Raw genomic sequence first — 23920 nt, 5'->3', positions numbered from 1 at the left:
CTGGCTAACATGGCAAAACCGTGTCTCTACTAAAAATACAAAAACAATAAAATGCTTGTAATTCCAGCTATTCGGGAGGCTGAGGCAGGAGAATCACTTGAACCCAGGAGGCAAAGGCTGCAGTGAGCTGAGATTGTGCCACTGTACTCCAGCCTAAACAACAGAGCGAGACTCTGTCTCCAAAAACAAAGAGCAAAAGCCTCATAAGGAGCATCTGCCAAAGCACCTGTTTTTTTCTCCTCTCACCCTCAGCCAAGGGCTTAGCTGTCCCTTGCAAGGACCTCCACTTAACTATCTGACCAGGCTACTGTCTACTGTAGCTAGTCTCAAAGTCTCACTCATTTTCTTTGGAGATGGAATCACCAGACCAGCTCTCTTCAGGACACTTCAGGACATGGCCAGCCAGTCTTCTTCATAGGGGCATCAAATATTACTTAGACTCAGTCTGGTGGAGACCAGGTTAGGGTGCCATGTTTTTCCATGCTGTGTTCCTAGCACACTGGGACTCCTCTGAGGAGCCTCAAGGGCAGCCAGAGGGACAAGAGAGAAGATGGGTGGGGGGTGAGACTCGGGGATCTTCACCCAGAGCAGCAACAGGATTCTCTGTCTTCTCTGTTAGAGGCAGGCTGATGCTGTATAGATTTTTCTCTGCACAATTCTAGGAGGCCTCTTCACATCGAAATCAAAGTATCAAAACATACTTGCGTTATGATGAAAATTTTCCAACAACAAAATGGTTTGAGGAAGGTAATGATTTTCTAATTTGCAGAGTTACCATTTTGATTACCAACAGGGTTGATTGTGAAGAGGGTTCCTGTTTTCAAAATTTGAAAAGTAGAGGCCGGGTGTGGTGGCTCATGCCTGTACTCACAGCACCCTGGGAGGCCAAGGCGGTGGATCGCCTGAGGTCAGGAGTTTGAGACTAGCTTGGCCAACATGGTAAAACTCCATCTCTACTAAAAATACAAAAATTAGCTGGGCAGTGGTGGCATATGCATGCAATTGCAGCTACTCAGGAGGCTGAGGCACAAGAATCACTTGAACCTGGGAGGCAGAGGTTGCTGTGATCCAAGATAGTACCACTACACTCCATAGTGACAGAGTGAGATTCTGTCTCAAAAAAAAAATTTGTTTAAGAGTACAGCTACTGGGAAGAGCATCAGACTTGAGCAAGCCTGGGTTTGAATTATCTGCACTCTCAGTATGCCTTTATATGGGAGGCAATTATGCTATACTCTCCCAATTCATAATCCTCCCTTTCCTCGGAACCTACCCCTCTCCACATCCCAGAAAATAAATAGTAGTTGCCCAGAAGCCACCCCACTTGCCACTGTTGATGGAACTCAGGGCACAAAAAGGACGAGTATCTGACAAATTCTCCAGGAAATTTGAAAATGTGACTGAGATAGGAAATTAGCTAGTTTAATGTCAGGCCTGTGGATGGCCACTTGCTCTCTGAAGTAGAGAGAGAAAGAAGAGGGAAACCAAGAGTCCTTAGACTGTCTAGTTCTTGTCCCAGGCCTGTCTGGGGTACCAGGCTCCTGTCTGTGGCTTCTTTCCTGCAACTTCAGAATTAATGCCTTTGCTGCTTGTGAAGGCGTTTCAGATGGTTTCCACCCACTAGCAACCAAGAGAATCTTGATTATTGCACCGTGCGCCATGCCAAGTCGCCACTTAATCTTCCATGAGTCTCAACTTCCCAGTGTGTGCAATGTAAATAACAACACCCCCTCGTGGGCTCTTTGTGATTACCATGTAAAGCGCCAGCGCCCAGTGTTTCTTTCGCTGTTCTCGTAGGCACTGACTCCCAAGCAACCTAGAGTAGAGGAAGCCACAGGACCCAAGGCTCAGCGGGGTAATTCTAGAGAGGCTATGACCTCTCTGCGGTGGAGTAGGAACGACCCCCAAAAGCAGCAAGCACAGCAACAACAAGGGCCTTTAGCTGCCTGGCAGGGAGACTGAGACTGAATCGGGAGGAGATACCCGCAGCGCGCACCGGCGCCTGCAAGGAATCCGGACACCCTGCGGTCTCCGGCCCGGCGGAGCTGGCGCGCTGGCTCCTGGTCAGTGCTCCTGAGTAGTGGGTATGCTGCAGGGAAGGCTGCGCCTGGGTTACAGCCGCGACAGGAAACTTCCTGTTGAGCCCGCGAGGCTCCTGGCACCGCCTCCGCCTCCGCGTTTGGGCGCATTCTTCCTCCCTCCACCCGCAAGGCTGGCTCTCGCTTCTGGTATGCGTTCCACATTCTGGGATCTGTCTCATCCGCACTGGGATGCTGCGGGGGACCGCCGGCCCGTGGCCGTGTCAACCTGCGTTAGCTACCGAGCGCCATCCGCTCCGCCGCGAGGTCGGTCGGTCGGTGCTCCCGGGCCCAGCAAGCGAGGTGGGACACGCTCCCTATGCCGCAGACAACCGACAGACCCACTCAATCCCACCCTGCTCAAACGTCCTACATTTTAAAAAGAAAGCGTTTTTAAGCATTGAAAAGAGGAGAAAACAGTTTAAATATATGTGTGTGTGTATATATACATGTGTGTATATATATACACATACATACCTATATATATAATTTACACACACGTACACATACATATTTAAAATATGTGTATTTGGCTAGGCATGGTGGCTTATGCCTGTAATCCCAGCACTTAGGGGGGCCAAGATGGGAGAATCTCTTGAGCCCAGGATGTCAAAGCTATAGTGAGCATTCCAGCAGCCTAGGGGACAGAGCTGCATCCTGTCTCTAAAAATAAAAATTAAAAATAATTTAAAAGGAAAACATGTGTGTTTGTAATTTCCATTAGAAGTTACCCATCCTGGCCATTGGTGGTGACAGGCAATGCCCTTTTTCCAGGAATCATGTGCAATATTATTATAGCAATGGCTGTAATTTTTGAAGCATTTATGGTGCCAGGTGTTGTCCCAAGGGAGTTATTTTTGTGCATTTTTAAAATGTTATTCCTCACAGCAATTTTAGGATTTGATATTTTTGTCTTTGTTCTCTATAAGGAAACTGCAGTTCCTAGGGCTGAAGGAAATGGCTCAAGGTCCCTTTGTATATACAGTGCAGCAAATCCCGGACTCAGACCCAGGCTTCTGGACACCAAATCCTGGAGTCTTCCCAGTCAGGCTGCTGGCTCTATTGCCTGGGCTCCACCTCTCCCCCTTGAGGCCTATGACCTCTGTAGATGAGTCTCATGTCACCTTTCACTTGGATGTAACAATAGCAGCCCCAAAGCGCTACTCTCCACCATCCCAACTTGGTCTGTTCTCCAAGGCAGAGGGAGGGAGTTTTCTAAAACATAAATCAGATCAAGGTGCCGCTCAAACTTCTCACCCTGGCATTTAGCTTCCTGTTTGATGGGGGGCCCTGCCACTCCAACCTTCATCCACACTGGCCTTTGATGCTTGAACACACCAAGCTTCCCACGTTCGGATCTTCGCACTACTAGTTCTCTTCCACAGGAATGCTCTTCTTCCAGTTTTCCCATGCTAGCTCTTTGTCACTTGGCTTAAATGTCCCGTTGTCAGAAGGCCTTCTCCACTATGCTCTCCAAGGAGTTGGCCAGTCACTCTAGCACACCATCCTATTTAGTCTCTGCCTCACACTTACCACCATCTGACATTTTTCTCTCTTTTTTTCATGTTCTCTCCCTTCACTACAGTGTAAGAGTCAAAGGCTGGAAGCGTTGCATCTTTTACCACAGTGCCTAGAATGGTACCTGGCCCATGCTAGGCACTCAGTAATTACTTACCGGGTGGATGATTGTCCTGTCTTTCCTCCTTTTCTTAGAGAAAATGGCCTTCTTAAGACATATACCCCCCAGACACGCCAACTAATCAGGTTTTCATAACATTCCCCACATTGCTTTTCCCCTCGTGGAAGTCCAGCAGCCTGGAGCGGACAGACCCCTCTCACCTCTATAGGTCAGCAGCGCTTCATCGAGGAACTCAGCTGCCTTCCGGAAATGTTGGGAAATGTCCACCTCAGGAAAGTCATCCACCTCCACACCCAAGTACTGGATCTCCAGGCCAGTGTAGAATTCGGGGCCAGTGTAAACACCAGTGCCATGCGCAGCATTGAGAATGTGGGTGATTCCCAGCCTCTTCAGCCTCCCCTTGTTCACAGCCACACTCCTGGGGGAAGAGGCAAGGACATGTTTGCCAGAATTGGAACTAGAAAGGTACATCACCACTGTGACGGCGAGCCTGCCTCAGCTGGTCTGGGGTCTCAGCTGGGCAAGTGCCTCCTTTTCTGCCCCCTGGTGTCTGGGGATCGCTGCAAATAATGTTATGGAAAGAATTGATGACTTGGCCTCAGCAAGAGAGAGAAGAGACAGGGAGTTAAGCAAGACAGGGCAAGATGAAGAGGCCAACAAGAGTGATGTATAAGGAAACCTTTGAATGGTCCAGAGACTTCTAGTTTAAAACTCCATGCCTTGGGAATGGACGTTCATCAAGGCACAAAAGTGGCAGGCACAAATAATAAAATTAAGTGGTTTTTTTTGTTTTTTTGTTTGAGACAGAGTCTCACTCTGTCACCAGGCACCTGGCTGGAGTGCGATGGCTCACTGCAACCTCCACCTCCTGGGTTCAAGCAATTCTCCTGCCTCAGCCTCCGCAGTAGCTGGGACTACAGGTGCGTACCACCATGCCCAGCTAATTTTTGTATTTTTTTGGTAGAAACAGGGTTTCACCATGTTGGCCAGGATGGTCTTGATCTCTTGACCTTGTGATCCGCCCGCCTCAGCCTCCCAAAGTGCTGGGATTACAGGGGTGAGCCGCCACGCCCAGCCAAATTAAGTGTATTTTATATTGATATGGCATGCTTATAATTTTCAAAATCCTTTTACATGCATTATGTTACATTAGCCTAAAAATAAACTTAAGAAGCAGACAGGGAAACTAGTTTTATTCCCATTTGGAGATTATAAAAATTGCCAAGTGCAGTGACCCACACCTATAATCCCAGCACTTTGGGGAGCTGAGGTGGGTGGATCACGAGGTCAGGAGATTGAGACCATCCTGGCCAACATGTTGAAAGCCCATCTCTACTAAAAATACAAAAAATTAGCTGGGTGTGGTGGCACAAGCCTGTAGTCCCAGCTACTTGGGAGGCTGAGGCAGGAGAATCTCTTGAACCTAGGAGACAGAGGTTGCAGTGAGCTGAGACAGAGCCACTGCACTCCAGCCTGGTCGACAGAGCGAGACTCTGTCTCAAAAAAAAAAAAAAAAGAAGAAGAAGAAGAAGATTATAAAAATCAATCTGAGAACTCATAACTTCCCAAAATTGTGAAGGGAGAAAAAGACAAAACAAGAGCTAATGTTTTAGATTTCTAGTTCAGAGCTCTTTTTGCTGTAGCTGAATAAGTGCAGCTTAGTTTGAAGAGGCCCTGAGGACAGGGTTGTTCGAGAAAGAACAGAAGCCTTGAGCTGAGAGTACTTGGATGCCTGGGTCCTTAGTGGCCATGAGGTGAATGCTCCTGGATCTGAAGATGTATTTAAAGATCACTTAGGACTTGGTGCCCAGCTCTGAGGATCAAGTTCTAGGCAACCGATTACTCCTTGATGAAGATAAGACCCACTGTTCCAAGCTGTTTTCCCTATGCCCTCCCCCGAGGCCCCAAATTTCCTCCTTTGCTTTTGGATATCTGGATAATTACATTGGGAAAACATCTCATTAAGTATTCGATGAATCAGCAGAAATTCGTTTCACTAATTAACCTAGTGGTAGCAATTATGCTCTGGCATCCTAAAGGAATAGGACCTGAGTGAGTTGCTTTTGTTCTGGAAACCACTGATAAACTTTTAGAAAATAATCGTTTTTGGATTATAAAAACAAGTCTACTTTAGGAAACCTACCCAAGTCAAGGGAAATCTAAAGAAGAAAATAAAAACCACTTGTAAAAACACCTCCCAGAGAGAAACATTGTTAACATTTTATCACATTTCCTTCTAGCTATTGTCTATGCAAAAGCATGCACGCACGTAGACATACATCTATGGCCTGATTAGCGGCACACTGGACATGTATTCTCTTTTAATCTAATTCTTTCTTACTGTATTGTGAACATTTTCCTGTGTACATATGCATGTCAATATTGTCAGTGGCTCCTAGTGTCCAGTTCTGTGGTTGTTACAGATGTCATGAGATGATGAAGGTGGCAAGACTGTGGCAAAAAAGGAGGCCCAGCGAAGGCCTTCTTGAGGGACAAGAGAGTCCTGGCAAGAGGGTAAAGGATAAGCAGTGATGCCAGCGTTTTGCCTGGAGACCTCTGACTGCAGGTGGATGGAGGGGTCTTTTTCCGGGCCGGGGTAGGGTAAGTGGCTAGGCAGCCTCATTGTGCTGCAAGGACCTATGGACGCCTTTGGTGAAAGTCGGGGGAATTACGTCTGTCTCAGGCACTAACCAGAAACATAGGACAAAGGGTCATGAAAAGCAGTCAGACTCACTTCTCAGCTATGAAGACATTGGGCCAGACCTCGTCCACCTCGTTCCAGGGAGCCTCTTGGCGATCCTGAACTAGGGTCCGCTGGAGGTCCAGGACGCAGGGCGTATTATAGAGGCTGGTGTCATCCATCTTCTCCCTGACGCGGTTGTACAGGTCCTCCACCAGCAGCTGTTCAGCAGACTCCAGCATGCCTGGACACTCTTTGTCTGCTCTGGCCCCCCGTGGCTTGAGCTCTAGAGGAGACAGGAGGCAATCTCATGAGAGAGTTAGGAACACCATGGCCTTCCTTGTTCCTGGGGAGAACATGCTCTTGGCCGGTTTGCTGCCAGGATTCTGAGCATGGACCGAATGCCAGCAGGATCTCCCAGGAAGGACTTTAATTGGGCCCAGGGCACTTGCTGCACTGGCCTGGTTGCTTGTAATCAGGGTCAGCGGGAGGAGTGTATAGGTGTGGGTGAAGGGGACCCAATTTCTTTTACTCTCTCCCATGCTTCTCTGAAGCTGGCTGATAATTTTTTAGACCGAGTTCCTTAAGTACGAGGTGTATTTCGATCCATACTTAGTAACTCCCACAGTGCCCAGTACAAAGTGGATGTTCAGAAGTATTTACTGGCTGGGTGTGGTGGCTCATGCCCATAATCCCAGCACTTTGGGAGGCCAAGGCAGGTGGGTCACCTGAGGTTGGGAGTTTGAAATCAGCCTGGCCAACATAGTGAAACTATCTGTATAAAAAAATACAAAATTAGCCTAGTGTGTTGGCACACGCCTGTAATCCCAGTTACTTGGGAGGCTGAGACAGGAGAATCACTTGAACTTGGGAGATGGAGGTCACAGTGAGCCGAGAGTGCACCATTGCGTTCCAGCCTGGACAAAAAGAGCGAAACTCTGTCTAAAAAAAAAAAAAAAAAGGTAGAAGTATTTACTAAATGAGTGAATGGTGTTCATTCATAGTAAAATTCTCTTTGTTAGTTTAACTCTTTAATATATGGATTGCAAATAACCCTGGGAAAGGTAAAATTTTCAGCAGTAATTCATGCAATATTACCTTCTAATATACATCTAATTTACTTATCTATTTCTTGTATTTTCTTCTTCTCCCTACTAGAGTGGAAGCACCTATGATTCTCAGCCTCCCAACCCACAGATAGGTGGCAGAGGTCGGCCATGAGCTCTCATTCTAGTCTCAAAACAGGACTCAAACTCCAAATGAACTCAAATCCCAACTCACCCACATCTGGGGTGAATATCTTCTTCTAATAATATATTTGCTCACAGTTTATCAAATTTGGGGAAATGGAAGATGTTTTCTTTCTTTAAGGTAGACAAAAGTAAGAAAGAACAAAATCGTTCCTCTCATGTGGTAGCTAAAACTACTGAATAGAAAGAGAGAAAAAAGCTGGACATATCTGTCTTCTGTGTTTCTCATAGCCTCTTGCTGCCACCATCTTTTTCCCTGATGGGCAGTTTTTGGGTGGGGGCTGATGCGGAGAGAGTCTAGCCACATTTGGAAGTTAGACTTGGCCCAGCCCCTCATGTAATCTGCTCCTCCAGAGGTCTGTAAGCAGGGCTTCTTGCTCGTGGACTACAAATCCTGGGAGCTTGGGTTCTGCCTGGGGCTCAGGATTTCATTTCCCTTCTCTTTTCCCTCCTCTAACCACCCTGAGGGGCCCCCACATCCCTGCATCAGGGCTCAGTTCTATTTTAATTTTAATTTTTGTTTTTTTTAAAGACAGGGTTTCACCATGTTGGCCAGGTTGGTCTTGAACTCCTGACCTCAGGTGATCCGCCGGCCTCGGCCTCCCAAAGTGCTGAGATTACAGGCATGAGCCACCAGGCCGGCCAGGGCTCAGTTCTAAATGTTCTCTGATCTCCATTTCAAAAGCAGAAAGAAGAAAACTTCTACAATCCCAGAGCTCTATTTTGTTTAAAAATAGATGAAGTGTTCCTATTTTCTCCACCACCCAGTTTTCTCCCCTGGCTCTCCTGGGGTCTTTCTTAGGAAATGCAGCCCCTCTCCTTCCCTTGTCTACTTAGATGTTCTTCCCTTACTACATATAAAAAATGGGACTCCTGACACCTCATTAAAATACACAGTATTGTCTTCCTCAGCTATTTATCTAGCAGGTGGTTGTTTCAACTTCTTTTCAGTTTAAATACAAGTGTCCCAGCTCCTCAGTCACCCCCACGGCAACTCCTGCTTTCCCTAGGTCTCTGGCGCACACTTCAGCGTCTGTAGAGTTTGCCTCTATCTCTGCATCAATTTCTTTCTATTACCTGACATTTCTTCAGCAGAAAGTAAAGCCCACACATTTCTCCCCTACATTCTCGGATGTGTGGCATGTGCCGACTTTCATGAAAGTGGAAGGTTCTTCAACACACATTTTTACTCCTTTGATCACTAGTGAGCACAGCAATGTTTTGAAATATCACCTGATACATTTTCCTTTCTCTCTAATATATTGTTTTTTCTTCCCCTACAGCCCTTCAGCCACTAAGGCTAATGAAACTTAGGTTTGATGCCCCCAGAGAAGAGAAGAATAGAAAAGACCCAGGATTTAAAAAAANAAAAAAAAAAAAAAAAAAAAAAAAAAAAAAAGGCATTACACATCTTTTGGTTTCAAACTAGACTTTGAATGTCCATAGCATTCTATAGACTTGAAAATGAAGCTTTCAAAGGGAGAAAATGTTTTTTTTTTCTCTCCCCACAATTCCTAAAGCTGTACTTCTACTTAGCAAGAACCAAAGCCTGGAGAATGGCTTATAGAATGAAGCACAACGCAGAGATGATGCCGAATGGATGGTTAGGGAAATTTCCAACCACAGAAGAGGAAGAAAAGACTTTCCAGAGCGAGGTGGTGCTGGAAGCAATTCAGAGAGAACTGGACCAAGGTGAAGACACTGCCTGTGTCTGGGGGCAAGGTATCTGGGGGCAAGATATTTTGGAGCAAGATAACAGAGACCCCATGTATGGAAGAAAAAGAAAAAAAAATCCCCCAAAGCAGGTGGGTCTTTGAGAAGATGGGGCCTCCTAGAGTGTCCAGAACAGTCAGCAACAGCAAGTCAAATTTCTGGTTCTATGTGAAGTGTTCAAGAGGTCCAGATGTCCTCTAGAGACCCTGGTGGAGACCTAAACAGATCAGGGGATCAAGAAAGGACCAGAGTTAGGGTGGACAAAGAGTAGCATGTGATTCTCATAATGAAAGACCAAGGAAAGGCTTGTGGCCACCAGCAATGGGTGCAAGATTAAGCCCAAAGGCCAGCTGAGCCCTATTTCATCAGCGTGCACCTGTCCCACTCCACCATATCTCACCAGAGTTGTGAGGCTTCCCAGGGAGAAGGGAGAAGAAAGGGGAACAAAGAAATTGCAAAAGATTGTTTACCTAAAATTGACTGGAAACAAAAATCCATCTAATCCAGGCAAGTGTCCTTGAATGAAATGTAATAATATGTTGCCTGCTTCAAAATTTTACCGTGTAAATATTAACATCGCTCCCCACTCAACCCTTTCCCTCCTTCCCATGCATCCTTCAGTTTGAAGCATCTTTAAGCACTTGTAGATGTGCAGGTCTAGGTCTGGACTGCCTTGGATGAGAACCCTCTGTATGCTCCTAGCCATTTCTTGTGCTCTCAGGTCTGTGCCTCTGGCATAAGCCACCTCAAGATCCCTGAAGTAACCAAAAACTGAGCAAGAGGCCCTAGAGACAGACTGGTGCTGCCTCCCTGGCTGTCCCTGTTCACACTGATACATAATTATTTCCACTTCTGTCCTATCAAAGTTGAGGAGGTGGGTTGGCAGAACTGCCTTCTGAAGATCTGCTCTTCCTAATGTGACGGGCAGCTCCTGAGAGGCACACTGACATCTTCCAATTCCCCCCACCTCAAGGATCATCCAGTTGATGATTCCACCCAACTTTTCATTGCATTACCTTCATTGATGATCTGTTTGGCTGCAATGGCTGAGGAGAGGTGAATGGGTTCCATGAAAATGCTTTCTGTTTCTGCATCTGAGACCATGGAATACCTAAGGAAGAGGACATTTGTGTGAGATAAGCCTGCAGCATCTGTATTGAACGCATTCTTTTAGATGAGAGATCTGGTTCCGATTCTAGCAACAAGTGGGAAACAATGAGCGATCAAGGCAACGCCTTCCTAAGTTTAAGGATCCAAGAATAAAGAACACTGGGTATCCTGTGGCTCAGATGCCCACCTATTTTCAGATCAGAGTTGGCATTGATGGTATATGATGTTTAATGACATGGTGGTCTATGCTGTGGAGGCAAGAGCATACATCTGAGCTTGGGGGAACCCACCCTTATATGGCTTCACTTTCTTGAATGTCTTGCTGCTCATTTTAAAAATGTTGTCTCCTATGCCTCTGCTATCAGCCTACAGGATGTCCTTCCTTGTGCCTCTGCCAGTCTTCTGCTGGACTGTTGGACTGCATAGGTTGGCACCACTCTTTCTGTTCCCTCTGTTCTCCATTACTTCTCCCTTTTTGCAAGGGAATAGGCTGATGACAAAGGACTGGCACAGCACCAAGTGAAATGCTAAAGATGAACTCAAATGCACAGGTACTGATTCTGAGCACAAGAAATCAAGAGTCAGGTTGAGCCCAGATGCAAAAAAGTAACTTGGGTGAATATCAAGGCAATTTCCCAAAAATAATTCAGTGCAGTTGTCAAAAGAGACCTTTAAGAACGTGGAGAATCTAGAGCAGAGACAAGACTTGGGACTGCACTGTGGTGGTGGGGTGGGACCACACTATAGTTCACTAGTAAACATCTTTCTAGTGAATTGTCCTGTTCTTCAGGTGTTCAGATGACCTTTGGGTCATTTTCTTTTTTCTGCTTAGTCTTTCCTTCAGGTCCAGAGAGGGGGGAATTTAATGGATACCATTTAGGGGTGCCTTCTATGAATATAATTCTGACAAATTCTCCAAAAATTAGGTATTATTTTTATTCCTAGGGTTAAGAAAATTGCCCAAAGCAGTAAGTGAATGGCAGGGCTAAGTTGAGAATATAGGGTAGTCCTGCTGTAGGTCCAGTGTTCTCTCCACAATACACAGATACCATTTAGATTAGAACAGGAAGGTGGATTGGTTGGTGGAAGCAACCCCAGCTGGATTCCCAGACTCAATGCAGACTTTGACAGGTAAGTACTTAAGAAATGCTTGTTAGAAGCCTAGATGCATAGATGAATTCAGCTGAGTACAGTTGAGTGGAGCAGAATCCAGATAAGCTGAACAAAGCTAACTTGAGCTGAGACAAGTTGAGATTGAATTCAGTTGAACTGATTAGCAGAACAATTCTCCTGTGTATCCACAACATCAGAGTCCACCCTAGGGAGAATGGTGTGCTCAATGTCAGCAATGCCAGTGCTCTTGCCGGGAGAAAGAAGTAGTCTGGGACTCTGCCCAAGACATGGCCAGACCTGCCTATGCAACATCAGGGACAGCACGATGTGGTATCATCATCCATAATATCTGAGAGTTTTCTGATAGCAGTTGTGCTGGCTCATTCCCATTCTAGCAGCAAGTACTTCAGTGACCAAAAAAAAAATGCATTTTCAAATAAGCATGACTGGGGAATGAGCATATATCTGAGCTTGGGAGAACCCACCCTGATGTGGCTTCACTTTCTTGAATGTCTTGGGGTGGATTAAACTTTGTTCACTAAAGGATGTCCATCCTAAGTAGATTCACAGGCTACTCCTTTCTCTTGACAAGGTCATTTCCGTCTTCATGGCCTGGCTGACACTGGGCACACCATTCTCCCGAAGTTGGACACTAATTTGTGGGAGGTTACTCCAAAATAATTGTTTTGCTAATCAACTCATTTATTTTTATTTCCATAGGCTTTTGGGGAACAAGTGGTGTTTGGTTACATGAACATGTTCTTTAGTGGTGATTTCTGAGAGTTTGGTGCACCCGTCACCTGAGCAGTGTACACTGTACCCAATGTGTAATCTATCTCTCATCCCATCCCACCCTTCCCCCCAAGTCCCCAAAGTCCATTGTATTATTCTTATGCCTTTGCCTCTTCATAGTTTAGCTCCCACTTATAAGTGAAAACATGCAATGTTTGGTTTTCCATTCCTGAGTTACTTCACTTAGAATAATGGGCTCCAATTCCATCCAAGTTGCTGCAAATGCCATGATTTTATACCGTTTTATGGCTGAGTATTACTCCATGGCATATATATGTGTGTGTGTGTGTATCTGTATCTATATCTATATCTGCACCACATTTTCTTTGTCCACTTGTTGATTGATGGGCATTTGGGCTGGTTCCATATTTTCACAATTGCAAACTGTGCTGCTATAAACATATGTGTGCAAGTCTTTTTCATATAATCACTTCTTTTCCTCTGGGTAGATAAGAGTGGGATTACTGGATCAAATAGTAGATCTACTTTTAGTTCTTTAAGGAATCTCTCTACTGTTTTCAATAATGGTTGTACTAGTTTACATTCCTACCAGCAGTGTAAAAGTGTTCTCTTTGCACCACATCCATACCAACATCAATTATTTTTTTATTTTTTAATTATTGCCATTCTTGCAGGAGTCAGGTGGTACTGCATTGTGGTTTTGATTTGCATTTCCCTGATAATTAGTGACGTTGAGCATTTTAAAAATATGTTTGTTGTTAACTATTTGTGTATCTTCTTTTGAGAATTATCTATTCATGTCCTTAGCCCACTTTTTGATGGGATTATTATTATTATTGTTGCTGATTTGCTTTTTGAGTTCCTTGTAAAATCTGGATGTTAGTCCTTGGTTGGATGCTTAGTTTGCAAAGATTTTCTCCCACTCTGTGGGTTATCTATTTACTCTGCTGATTATTTCTTTTGTTGTGCAGAAACTAAAGTTTAATTAAGTCCCATCTATTTATCTTTGTTTTTGTTGCATTTGTTTTTGGTTCTTGGTCATGAAGTCTTTGTCTAAGCCAATGCCTAGAAGGGCTTTTCTGATGTTATCTTCTAGAATTTTTATGGTTTCGGGTCTTAGATTTAAGTCTTTGATCCATCTTGAGTTGATTTTTGTATAAATAAAGTGAGTTGAGGTTCCAGTTTTATTCTTCTACATGTAGCTTGCTAAGTATCCCAATACCATTTGTTGAATACAGTGTCCCTTCCCCACTTTATGTTTTTGTTTGCTTTGTTGAAGATCAGTTGGCTGTATGTATTTGGCTTTATTTCTGGGTTCTCTATTCTGTTCCATTGGTCTATGTGCCTATTTTTATACCAGTAGCATGCTGTTTTGGTGACTATAGCCTTATAATATAGTTTGAAGTCAGGTAATGTGATGCTTCCAGATTTGTTCTTTTTGCTTAGTCTTTCTTAGGGTATGTGGACTCTTTTTTGGTTCCATATGAATTTTGGAATTGTTTTTTCCAGTTCTGTGAAGAATGATGATGGTATTTTGATGGGAATTTCACTGAATTTGTAGATCGCTTTTGGCAGTATGGTCATTTTCACAATGTTGATTCTACCCATCCATGAGCATGGGATGTGTTTCCATTTGTTTGTGTCATCTATGATTGATGACAAAATACTGTCATCAACAGTATTTTGTAGCTTTCCTTGTTGAGGTCTTTCACCTTCTTGGTTAGGTATATTTCTAAATTTCTGTTTGTTTGTTTGTTGTTGTTCTTGTTTTGTTTGCAGCTATTTTAAAGGAATGGAGTTCTTGATTTGATTCTCAGCTTGTTCACTGATTTGTGTGCATTGATTTTGTATCCTGAAACTTTACTGAATTCATTTATCAGATGTAGAAGCATTTTGGATGAGTCTTTAGGGTTTTCTAGGCACATAATCATATCATTAGCAAACAGTGGCAGTTTGACTGCCTTGCTAGTGATTTGGATGCCCTTTATTTCTTTCTCTTGTCTGATTGCTCTGGCTAGGACTTCCAGTACTATATTGAATAGAAGAGGTGAAAGTGGGCATCTTTGTCTTGTTTCAGTTCTCAGGAGGAATGCTTTCAACTTTTCCTTGTTTAGTATAATGTTGGCTGTGATTTTGTTATAGATAGCTTTTATTACCTTGAGGTATTTGTCCCTTCTATGCCAACTTTGCTGAGGGTTTTAAAAATAAAGAAGCAATATTTCTTTAAAAATAAATAAAATATTTCTTTAAAAATAAAGAAAATTTGCTGGATTTTGTCAAATGCTTTTTCTGCATCTATTAAGATGATCATGTGATTTTTGTTTTTAATTCTGTTTATGTGGTGTATCACATTTATTGACTTGCGGATGTTAAACTATCCCTGTATCCTTGGTTTAAAACCCACTTGATCATGGTGGATTATCTTTTCAATATGTTGTTGGATTCAGTTAGCTAGTATTTTGTTGAAGATTTTTGCCTCATGTTCAACAGGGATGTTGGTCTATAGTTTTCTTTTTTCGCTATGTCCTTTCCAGGCTGGGTATTAAAGTGCTACTGACTTCATAGAATGATTAGGGAGGACTCCCTCTTTTTCTATCTTTTGGAATAGTTTCAACAAGATTAGTACCAATTCTTCTTTGAATGTGTGATAGGCTTTAGCCGTGAACCCATCTGGTCTTTCGTGTGTATGTACAATGTTTTTATTACCAGTTCAATCTTGCTGCATGTTATCGGTCTGTTTCAGAGTTTCTGTTTCTTCCTGGTTTAATCTAGGAGGGCTGTGTATTTCCAGGAACTTATCCATCTCCTCTAGTTTGTACATGTAAAGATGTTCATAGTAGTCTTGAATGATCTTTTGTATTTCTGTGGTATTGGTTGTAATATCCTGTGTTTCTTTCTAATTAAGTTTATTTGTATCTTCTCTCTTCTTTCCTTGGTTAATCTCACTAATGGTCTATCAATTTTGTTTACCTTTCAAAGAACCAGTTTTTTGTTTCATTGATGCTTTGTGTTGTTTTTTGTTTGTTGGTTTCAATTTCATTTAGTTCTGGCCTGGTCTTTGTTATTTCTTTTCTTCTGCTGAGTTTGGGTTTGATTTGTTCTTGTTTCTCTGGTTCCTTGAGGTGTGACCTTAGATTGTCTATCTGTGCTCGTTCAGACTTTTGATGAGGGCATTCATTGCTATGAACTATCTGTTAGCCCTGCTTTTGCTGTATCCCAGAGGTTTGATAGATTGTGTTACTATTATCCTTCAGTTCAAAGAATTTTAAAAATTTTTAAAATTTCCATCTTGATTTCATTGTTGACTCAATGATCATTCAGGAACAGGTTATTTAATTTCCATGTATTTGCAGGGTTTTGAGGGTTCCTTTTGGAGTTGACTTCCAATTTCATTCTACTGTGGTCTGAGAAAGTATTTGATATGATTTTAATTTTCTTAAATTTGTTAAGACTTGTTTTGTGGCCTATTATATGGTCTGTCTTGGAGAATGTTCCATGTGTTGATGAATAGAATGTATATTCTGCAGTTGGTTGGTAGAATGTCCTGAAAATATATGTGTTAGGTGCATCACTTGTATAAGAGACCACCAAGCAGGCTTTGTGTGGGCAACAAGGCCATTTTATTTTGCACTTGGGTGCAAGTGGGCCAAGTCCGAGAAAGAAGTTAGGTAAGGGCTGTAGAAATGGGAACTGGTTATATAGGTTGGGGCAAATGGTCAGTTAAAGGTGGTTATCTATTTTAGGGAAGCGGAGGGAGTCAGGGATGCATGGTCACAAGGCTGGGATTATCTGTTACAAACAGGCATGGTCATAAGTGTGGGGGTTATTGGTTGCAAGCAGAGGGGAGGGTGCAGTAAATTACATAGTTACAGGGTGGGAGTCTTGAGAAACCTAATGTCTAGAGGGGAAGCTTCGCAAGGCTGAGCAGGAACAATGGTCAAAAGTTGCAGGGGGAGAGCAATCGGTTGAGGCAGAAGCTAGTTGTTTCACTTCTCTTTGTGGCCATTTGGTTGCTTCAGACTTTCTGGCTCCTAGAGCCCATCAAGAGGTGTATGTGCAGGTCACCAAGGCTATAATGGCCAGGGTTGGACTTAGAGGCCTGACAATCTGTTAAGGCCATTTGATCAAGGGTATACTTTAAATTCATTGTTTCTTTGTTGACTTTCTGTCTTGATGATGTCTAGTGTTGTCACTGGAGTACTAAAGCTCCCCACTGTTATTGTGAAGCATTTAGGCCATTTACATTCAACATTCCTATTGAGATGTGAGGTACTATTCTATTCATCATCTAGTTGTTGCCTGAGTGTTATTGTTTTATAGGCCTTGTGAGATTTATGCTTAAATAAGTTCTATTTTGGTGTATTCTGGGGGTTTTGTTTCAAGATTTAGAACCCCTTTTAGCTGTTCATGTAGTGCTGGCTTGGTAGTGGCAAATTCTCTCAGCATTTGTTTGCCTGAAAAAGACTACCTTTCCTTCATTTATGAAGCTTAGTTTTGCTGGTTACAAAATTCTTGGCTGATAATTGTTTTGTTTAAGAAGGTTAAAGATAGGACCCCAATCCTTTCTAGCCTGTAGGGTTTCTGTTAAGAAATCTGCTGTTATTCTGGTAGGTTTTCCTTTACAGTTTACTTGATATTTTTGCTTCATAGCTCTTAATATTCTTTCCTTCGTCTTGACTTTAGATAACTGGATGACTATATGCCTAGGGGATAATCTTTTTGTGATGAATTTCCTGGGTGCTCTTTGAGTTTCTTGAATTTGAATGCCTAGTTCTCTAGCAAGGCCAGGGAAGTTCTCCTTGATTATGTTTTTCAAATAAGTTTTCCAAACTTTTAGATTTCTCTTCTTCCTCAGGAGCACCAATTATTCTCAGGTTTGGTCATTTAACGTAATTCTAAACTTCTCGGAGCCTTTGTTCAATTTTCAAAAATTCTTTTTTCTTTGTCTTTGTCGAATTGGGTTAATTTGAAGCCTTGTGTTAGGAAAATATAAAGGAAGAGAGTGATGGAAAGAAGGCACCACAATTGCCAAATGGGTTTATTTACAGGAATAAGCCTGCAAGGGTCTCAGTCAGGAATCTCATTGAGACCCTGATAGTTTACAAGCTGAGCTTTTTATAGCAAAGTTTCTACAGGGGAGGGGTTGGGCAAGTGCTGGCAGGTAGGGGGCTGGGGAAAGAAGTGGTGAGGGCCAGTCAGGCTTTGTTGTGGTCAGAGTTGTTATGCTCTGTTAAGGTATGGGTGAAGTTGACATTTGTTTTGTACCTGGGAACACTGTCACCAAGGTAGAAAAATGGCATTGCTATTGTTAATTTTCACACCTTGTGTTTCGGCTCTTATTTCTTCTACTTGTTTGATTCTATTGTTGGAACTTTCCAGTGTATTTTGTATTTCTCCGTCTTTCACTTCTAGAAGTTCTGATTTTTTTAAATTGATGCTATCTGTTTTTCTGGAGTTTGTTGTGTTCATATCCAGTATTATTTTTTAAATTTCTTTAAGTTGATTTTCACCTTTCTCTGGTGCCTCCTTGAGTTGCTTCATAATCAACTTTCTGAATTCTTTTTCTGGCAATTCAGAGGTTTCTTCTTGGTTTGGATTGATTGCTGGTGAGTTGCTGTGATCTTCTGGGGGTGTTAAAGAACCTTGCTTTGTCATATTGCCAGAATTGTTTTTCTGGTTCCTTCTCATTTGGGTAGAGTATGTCAGAGGAAAGATCTGGGGCTCAAGGGCTACTGTTCAGATTCTTTTGTCCCATGCAGTGTTCTCTTGTGTGGTGCTCTCCTCCTTCCACTAGGGATGGGGCTTCCTGAGAGCTGGACTGCAATGACTGCTATTGCTCTTCTGGGTCTAGCTACCCAATGGAGCTACCAGGGCTTCAGTCTCATATTGCTTGTACTGGGGAGTGTCTACAAAGAGTCCTGTGATGTGATCCAGCTTTAGGTCTCTTAGCCATGGATACCAGTACCTGCTCCAGTGGAGGTCGCAGGGAAGTGAAACAGACTCTGTTAGAGTCCTTGGTTATAGATTTCTTTAGTGTGTTGGTCTTCTCAAATGCTGGTTATGGTAGCAGTGAAGTTGTCATGTAGCTAGACTTGGGGCCTCTGGTTAGTCACGATGTTACAGGTGGTAGAATTAGCTGTTGTTTTCTCCTTTCTTGGAGCAGCATTATTATTCTTTTATGAGTTGCTGTAATGGCTTGAGTTGGCTGGCCTCCAGCCAGGTGGTGGCACTTTCAGGAAAGCATCAGCGGCGGTAGTACAGCAGGGATACAAACTTGCCCTAACGTCTCCTGGATAAATATTCAGGTTTCTCAGGTGATGGGTAGGCCATAGAGCTCCCAAGGATTATGTCTTTTGCCTTTGGCTACCATAGCATGTAGAGAAAGACTATCAGGTGGGGGCAGGGCTGTCCTGTGTTTGAGCTCAGACTTTCCTTGGGTGGGGCTTTCTGTGGCTGCTGTTGGGGATGGGGTGTGGTTCTTAGGCCAATGGAGTTAGGTTCCCAGGGATTATGGCTGCCTCTGCTGCATCATACAGGTTGCCAGGGAAGTGAATAAAGCTGGCAGCGGGGGCCTCACCCAGCTCCCACGTAGTCAGCAAGGCCAGTCCCACTCCCACTGTGCCACACCAACAGCACTGTTTAGGCAGCTGGTAATCAGGGATGAGATCTTGCCCCAGGCTACAAGCCTCCCTGAGGAGACTGCAAGCAGAGCTTTCAGGCCCCACCACTGCTCCCCTGTGGTGGCTTCTGTGCTCTTCCTGTTTGCCATCCCCCCACCCCCCCCATTCTGGCCTGGACAATTTACACTTGGTTGAAATTATTACAAAGTTCAGTTGGAAGTTTCCTTCTCCTTGTGGTCCTTCCCTAATACCCCTGGCTGCCCTCCCCAAGGACCCCTGTGAGAAAAAGTCAGAAATGGCCTCTCTGGAGACTTGGAGTGCCTACAGGGCTCTTCCACTGCTTCTTCTACTTATATATATCTCTCAGCTCACTAAATTCATTTCAGCTCTAGGAAAGGTTAAATCCTCCTCATGTGATCTGAATTTTCAGGTTCCCCAGTAAGGATATATGTTAGGAGGCAGACTTTCCTCTTCTCACACTTTGGGCACTTACAGTTTTTTGGCTATCTCATGGAGTTTGCAGCAGCAAGTGCTTCTTTCAAAGGATCTGTGAATTTTTTCAGTTTTCCTTATATGTCCCTATAGCAGTTCTTGGAGCAAGGATTCACGATGTGGGTCTCCACATGCTGTTCTGTCCATCCAAGTGGGAGCTAAAAGCTAGTCCTGCCTCCTATCTGCCAATTTTTTTTCTATAACTCTAATCAACTCAATTTAATTCAATTCCAAATTATCTTGGATGTTAAAGCTACAGAGGTCTTTAGAGATCTCATTGTTTGGCAAAGATAATAGAGTTTTATGATAGCAGTTGTGTTGGCTCATTTCCATTCTAGCACCAAGTACTTTTTATGACCAAAAGATGCATTTTCAAAGAAGCATTACTGGAGAGTGGGGGTGGATTAAGGGTAAAGTTCATGGGATATTATCTTTGCATGTTAAAACTAGAGAGATCTTTGGAATCTTATTGCTTGGTGAAGATTGTAAAGACTTAAACACCTAGTGGGGGTGGCAATGAGCTCTATAAAGGTACAGATTAGGTGGATTAGGTGGTCTTATTTATCTCTAGCAGACGGAAGATGATCATTCAGGGTTTGATGACTTAGTGAGTGTATGGCACAGACAGATGGGTAGATGGATGAACAGCTGGATGTCTGAATGAATGGATGGACTATGGTAAGGCTGAGCAAGCTGTCCACATACAACCTAGGGGATCAAACCTGATGATTTCCAAGACCCTGTCTTCTCTGTCCCCTTCCTCCTCTTCAGCCTCAGCTTGCACTGCGTTCTCTCTGGCTCACTCATTTCCAGTACACTGGTCTTCTTTTGGCTGTCATTCTCACCAAGTTCTCCTCTGCCCAGGGACTTTGCAGAAGTTCATTTCTGCAGCCTGCTGCTTAGTTCTCTCCTTCTTCCCCCATCTTTCAGATTCTAGTTCAATCATCCCTTCTTTAGGGAAGTCTTCCTTGATCTTGCACCATACATCTGTTTTTATGGCACTTCTATCAGATGAAATTTTATACTTATTTATGAAATCATTTGATAAATATCTGTCCCCTATACTAGATCATACCCTCTATGAGGGCAAGGACCATGACTGGGTATTTTCTTGACCATTGTGTTCCTAGCACCTAGGAGAATGTCTGGTACACAGTAAATGTTTAACAGCTATTTTCTGACCTACTGACTGAATTTGTCCTCAATAGTACTATACTTAAGGGAATGTGGCAGTTACAACACTTAGCAATGAGATTTATCAAGTGTTTTCTGAATGCTCATCATTTTACTTGAACACCAGTAGCAAGCCTCAAAGCAAAAGCAGGATCTTGGCTGTGTCCCCTCCATGCCTATTCTCTGCCCTTCAGAGGCCAAGATATATACAATATCTGAGGCTTATGTTAGCAATTAGCCATTTTTTCTTCTGTAAGAGGAATGGACACTCCAGATCTGTGATACTCCTTGCATACAGAGGTGGGGTCTATATCCACTGCTCTAGAATCTAGGTGGTCTCTGTGACTGCTCTGACCAATAGAATGTAGTACAAGTGATAATTATAGTACAAGTGATAATTGGCCCATTTTGAGCCCACATCTTGAGGGAAGCCTTCCTTCTCTGGGTCTTGACACTCTCTCTGGGACCCCCTGAGCTGCCATATAAGAAGTCTGACTACCCCCAGAACACCAAGCTAGAAAGGCCACTGGTCAACAGTCCCTGCTGAGCTCCCCACCAACAGCCAACAATGTGAATGATCCTCTTAGAAATGGACCTTGCAGCCCATCAGGCCACTCCAACTGATGCCATATGAAACAGATAAACTGCCCAGTCAAATCCTGTCCAAATTCCTGACCCACAAAAAGGGAAGCAAAATAAAATTATTGTCTTTAGTCACTAAGTTTTGGGGTAATTTGTTAAACACTAATAGATAACAAGAACAGTGCTATTCCAAGGGCTAAAAAGCAAGTTTTAAGCAAATGCTTAGGCACTCTTCTCCTTAATAGTGATACACAACCTAACAAATATCAGTGACTGACCTAAATATGTTGGGGATGGGAAGTAACAACAAAATAATGCCAATATGGTAGAGCAAACCCTGCCTCTATACCAGACCTGGTGGACATTCTGAGCACAGGGGTTCAGGACAGCTAGTTTTCATATATCAATATTTCACAAAACTAGAATCGAAGCCCCAGATTTTATGTAAAGGTGAGCCATATTTTCCATTTCAACAATATTTATTAAGGGAGTTTGATTATTTTATTTTTCAATAATGAACACTATTTATACTCCTATTAACAAAACATTAATCGTTTTATTTATTAAGGGTCAGTATTATGTAAAATGAAGTTTGAGGCAAAACCAAACCAAACAGACCCATGCTGAGAATGACTGTATTACTCTAGGGATTACAAGGGCCTCCTCCTTGCACAGCACCACATTTCTACCACTTGGGGAGTTTTCTTTGTTCCTTTGTGGGCCCCAGGGTTCTGCATCCCAAAGAGGCTTTCTCACATCTGTAATCAGTATTCCAAGTAACTGACACAGACTGAAAATAGACACAGGAGGCACCCTCACCTGTCAGGTGTGCAGAAAGGCCTTGCAAAGAACTCAGCAGGTGGGATTGCCAAGATCCTCACCTGGGATTATCGTCCAGGAGCCCTCGATCCTGCCATTTTCCCTAAACAACGTTGACTTTAAATTGTGAGGATTTGGTTTTAAGTAGCAAATACTGAGAACCAAGCATCTGTCCTAAATAGACCTACACGCTGAGGCTGTGGGTTTGATAGGGAGAATTTGAAAAGGGAAATCGCTGTGAAACATCTTTCCTTCTTATGGGTAGTAGAGATTGAAGTTCAGCTAATGAGTCAGCAAACCTGAGAAATCAGACATAATGAGCCTACCCGGTATATTCCTGAGAAGTTGGCAGCTTTGTAATTGAGAAAAGAGGGGGGATTAGGAACAGATTTCCTCCCAGTCCCACAATGTTTCTGTCTTTGGCTGCTGATGCTAAAATGTGAGCAACATGAAACCCTGCTCAGTATTACCCAGTGTGGAATGGAGGATTAAGATTACAAATGCTTTTACCAGTCAGCCGCCATGAGGGGAGATGTAAACCTAATAGTCATAAAACTGTTTGCCACAGACACGGTTTATTAAGTCTAATAAAGAAAGGTGTGGGCGCAAGACCTAAAACGGTTGCTTGTTTTCCACAGAGAAGAAGGATTACAGAATAGAAAAGAGGAAGGAGGGAGAGCCCTGAACAACTGGCCTTGTTTCTATTTGCAAGGTCAGTGAGATGGCGGCTCTAGAGGTTTTGATTTATGACGATGTCTGTGTCCCCGCCGGCTTACCTGAGATGGAGTGAGATGACACTCACACCCTGATTAGCAAGCAGTGAGGGCTGGCTGTTCAAGAAAGACAGGCGGGGAAAAAGAGGATCTAGGATCAATACATACCTCATCATAGGATCAGGAAGCAGCTGCTAAAAAGCCTTGAGGCTCAACTGAAAGAGGAACAATAAAGGGGAGTTTGATGGACTTCCTAACCAAGAGCAGGAGAGCTGTGCAGCTTGCTTCAGACCTGCATTTTTCAAAATTGCAGACTGACCAATCCATGTATAATAAAATCAATTCAACCGGTTGTGCTCAGCATCTGGGACAGAAGGAAAAAAAGGAAGAAGAAAGAAAGAGAACAGAGGGAAGGAAGGAGGGAGGGAGGGAGGGAGGGAGGAAGGAAGGAAGGGAGGGAGGGAGGGAAAGGAAAGGAGGGAAGGAAAGAGAAGAGGAAGAAAGGGAAGGAGGGAGGGGTGGGAAAGAAAGGGAATAGTGCCACCCATTTTAAGGGTGTAGTTTTGTGAACTTTTTAAAATTTATATATACACGTATATATCTCTGAGTTGAGATGTAAATGGTATTGTCACACTGCAGATTGCCATCAGCAAAGTTTAAAACCCATTGCTTTAAACCAGTTGCCTACTGTCCAGACATGGAATGGAGTTGAATTGGGGTCCTTCGGCCCAGACTTCCCTATAGTTGATCACTTCCTGTCAAGGAGTCCCTTGGAAGTAAAACAGCGGTAGAGCTCCAGGAGGAAGTGTCTTTCTTGATTTGGCTTTTGCAAAAAAGGGACAAGGTTTCTGAGCGCTAAGTGTTCAACCACTTCAGAGAAAATGACCACACACAAGCAAAATTCAGTCTCTAAGGAAGAAGAGAAGTCAGTAAACTAAAGAAAATCGATTTTTAGCAAGCTGCTTCCAGCAGGCTTAGTGAAAGAGCCAAGGTGGAGAAATTTTCACTGAAAAAGAAATGTAAAGGAGAAAGGGTGGACAGGAGGAGCCATTTCCCAAGGAAACATAATGAAAACACAGTGAAATTAAACTTCATGCCCCTGTCTCCTACCCACCACCACCGCTGGAACACAGATGCTTGCTCACCACAGGAAGGAAAAGGAGAGCACAGGTAAGGAAGTTCAGC

The 23920-nt window shown here is 43.4% G+C and overlaps 1 protein-coding gene across 2 annotated transcripts in view; it reads right to left on the bottom strand.

Moving 5' to 3' along the window:
• STYXL2 (serine/threonine/tyrosine interacting like 2) overlaps positions 1-23920 on the bottom strand; it is a 41218-nt gene that overhangs the window by 5453 nt on the left and 11845 nt on the right. For both annotated transcript variants that reach the window (XM_017534078.2, XM_037740489.1), the window contains exons 4-6: positions 10377-10471; positions 6452-6683; positions 3918-4135 (exon numbers count right to left, since the gene is read on the bottom strand). In XM_017534078.2, coding sequence (XP_017389567.1) covers positions 3918-4135; positions 6452-6683; positions 10377-10471 — 545 coding nt within the window. The remainder of the gene's footprint in view (positions 1-3917; positions 4136-6451; positions 6684-10376; positions 10472-23920) is intronic.

This window comes from Cebus imitator, unplaced genomic scaffold (assembly GCF_001604975.1).
Source record: "Cebus imitator isolate Cc_AM_T3 unplaced genomic scaffold, Cebus_imitator-1.0 Scaffold84, whole genome shotgun sequence".
Lineage (NCBI taxonomy): Eukaryota > Metazoa > Chordata > Mammalia > Primates > Cebidae > Cebus > Cebus imitator.
This window is presented reverse-complemented; position numbering and strand designations above follow the sequence as displayed.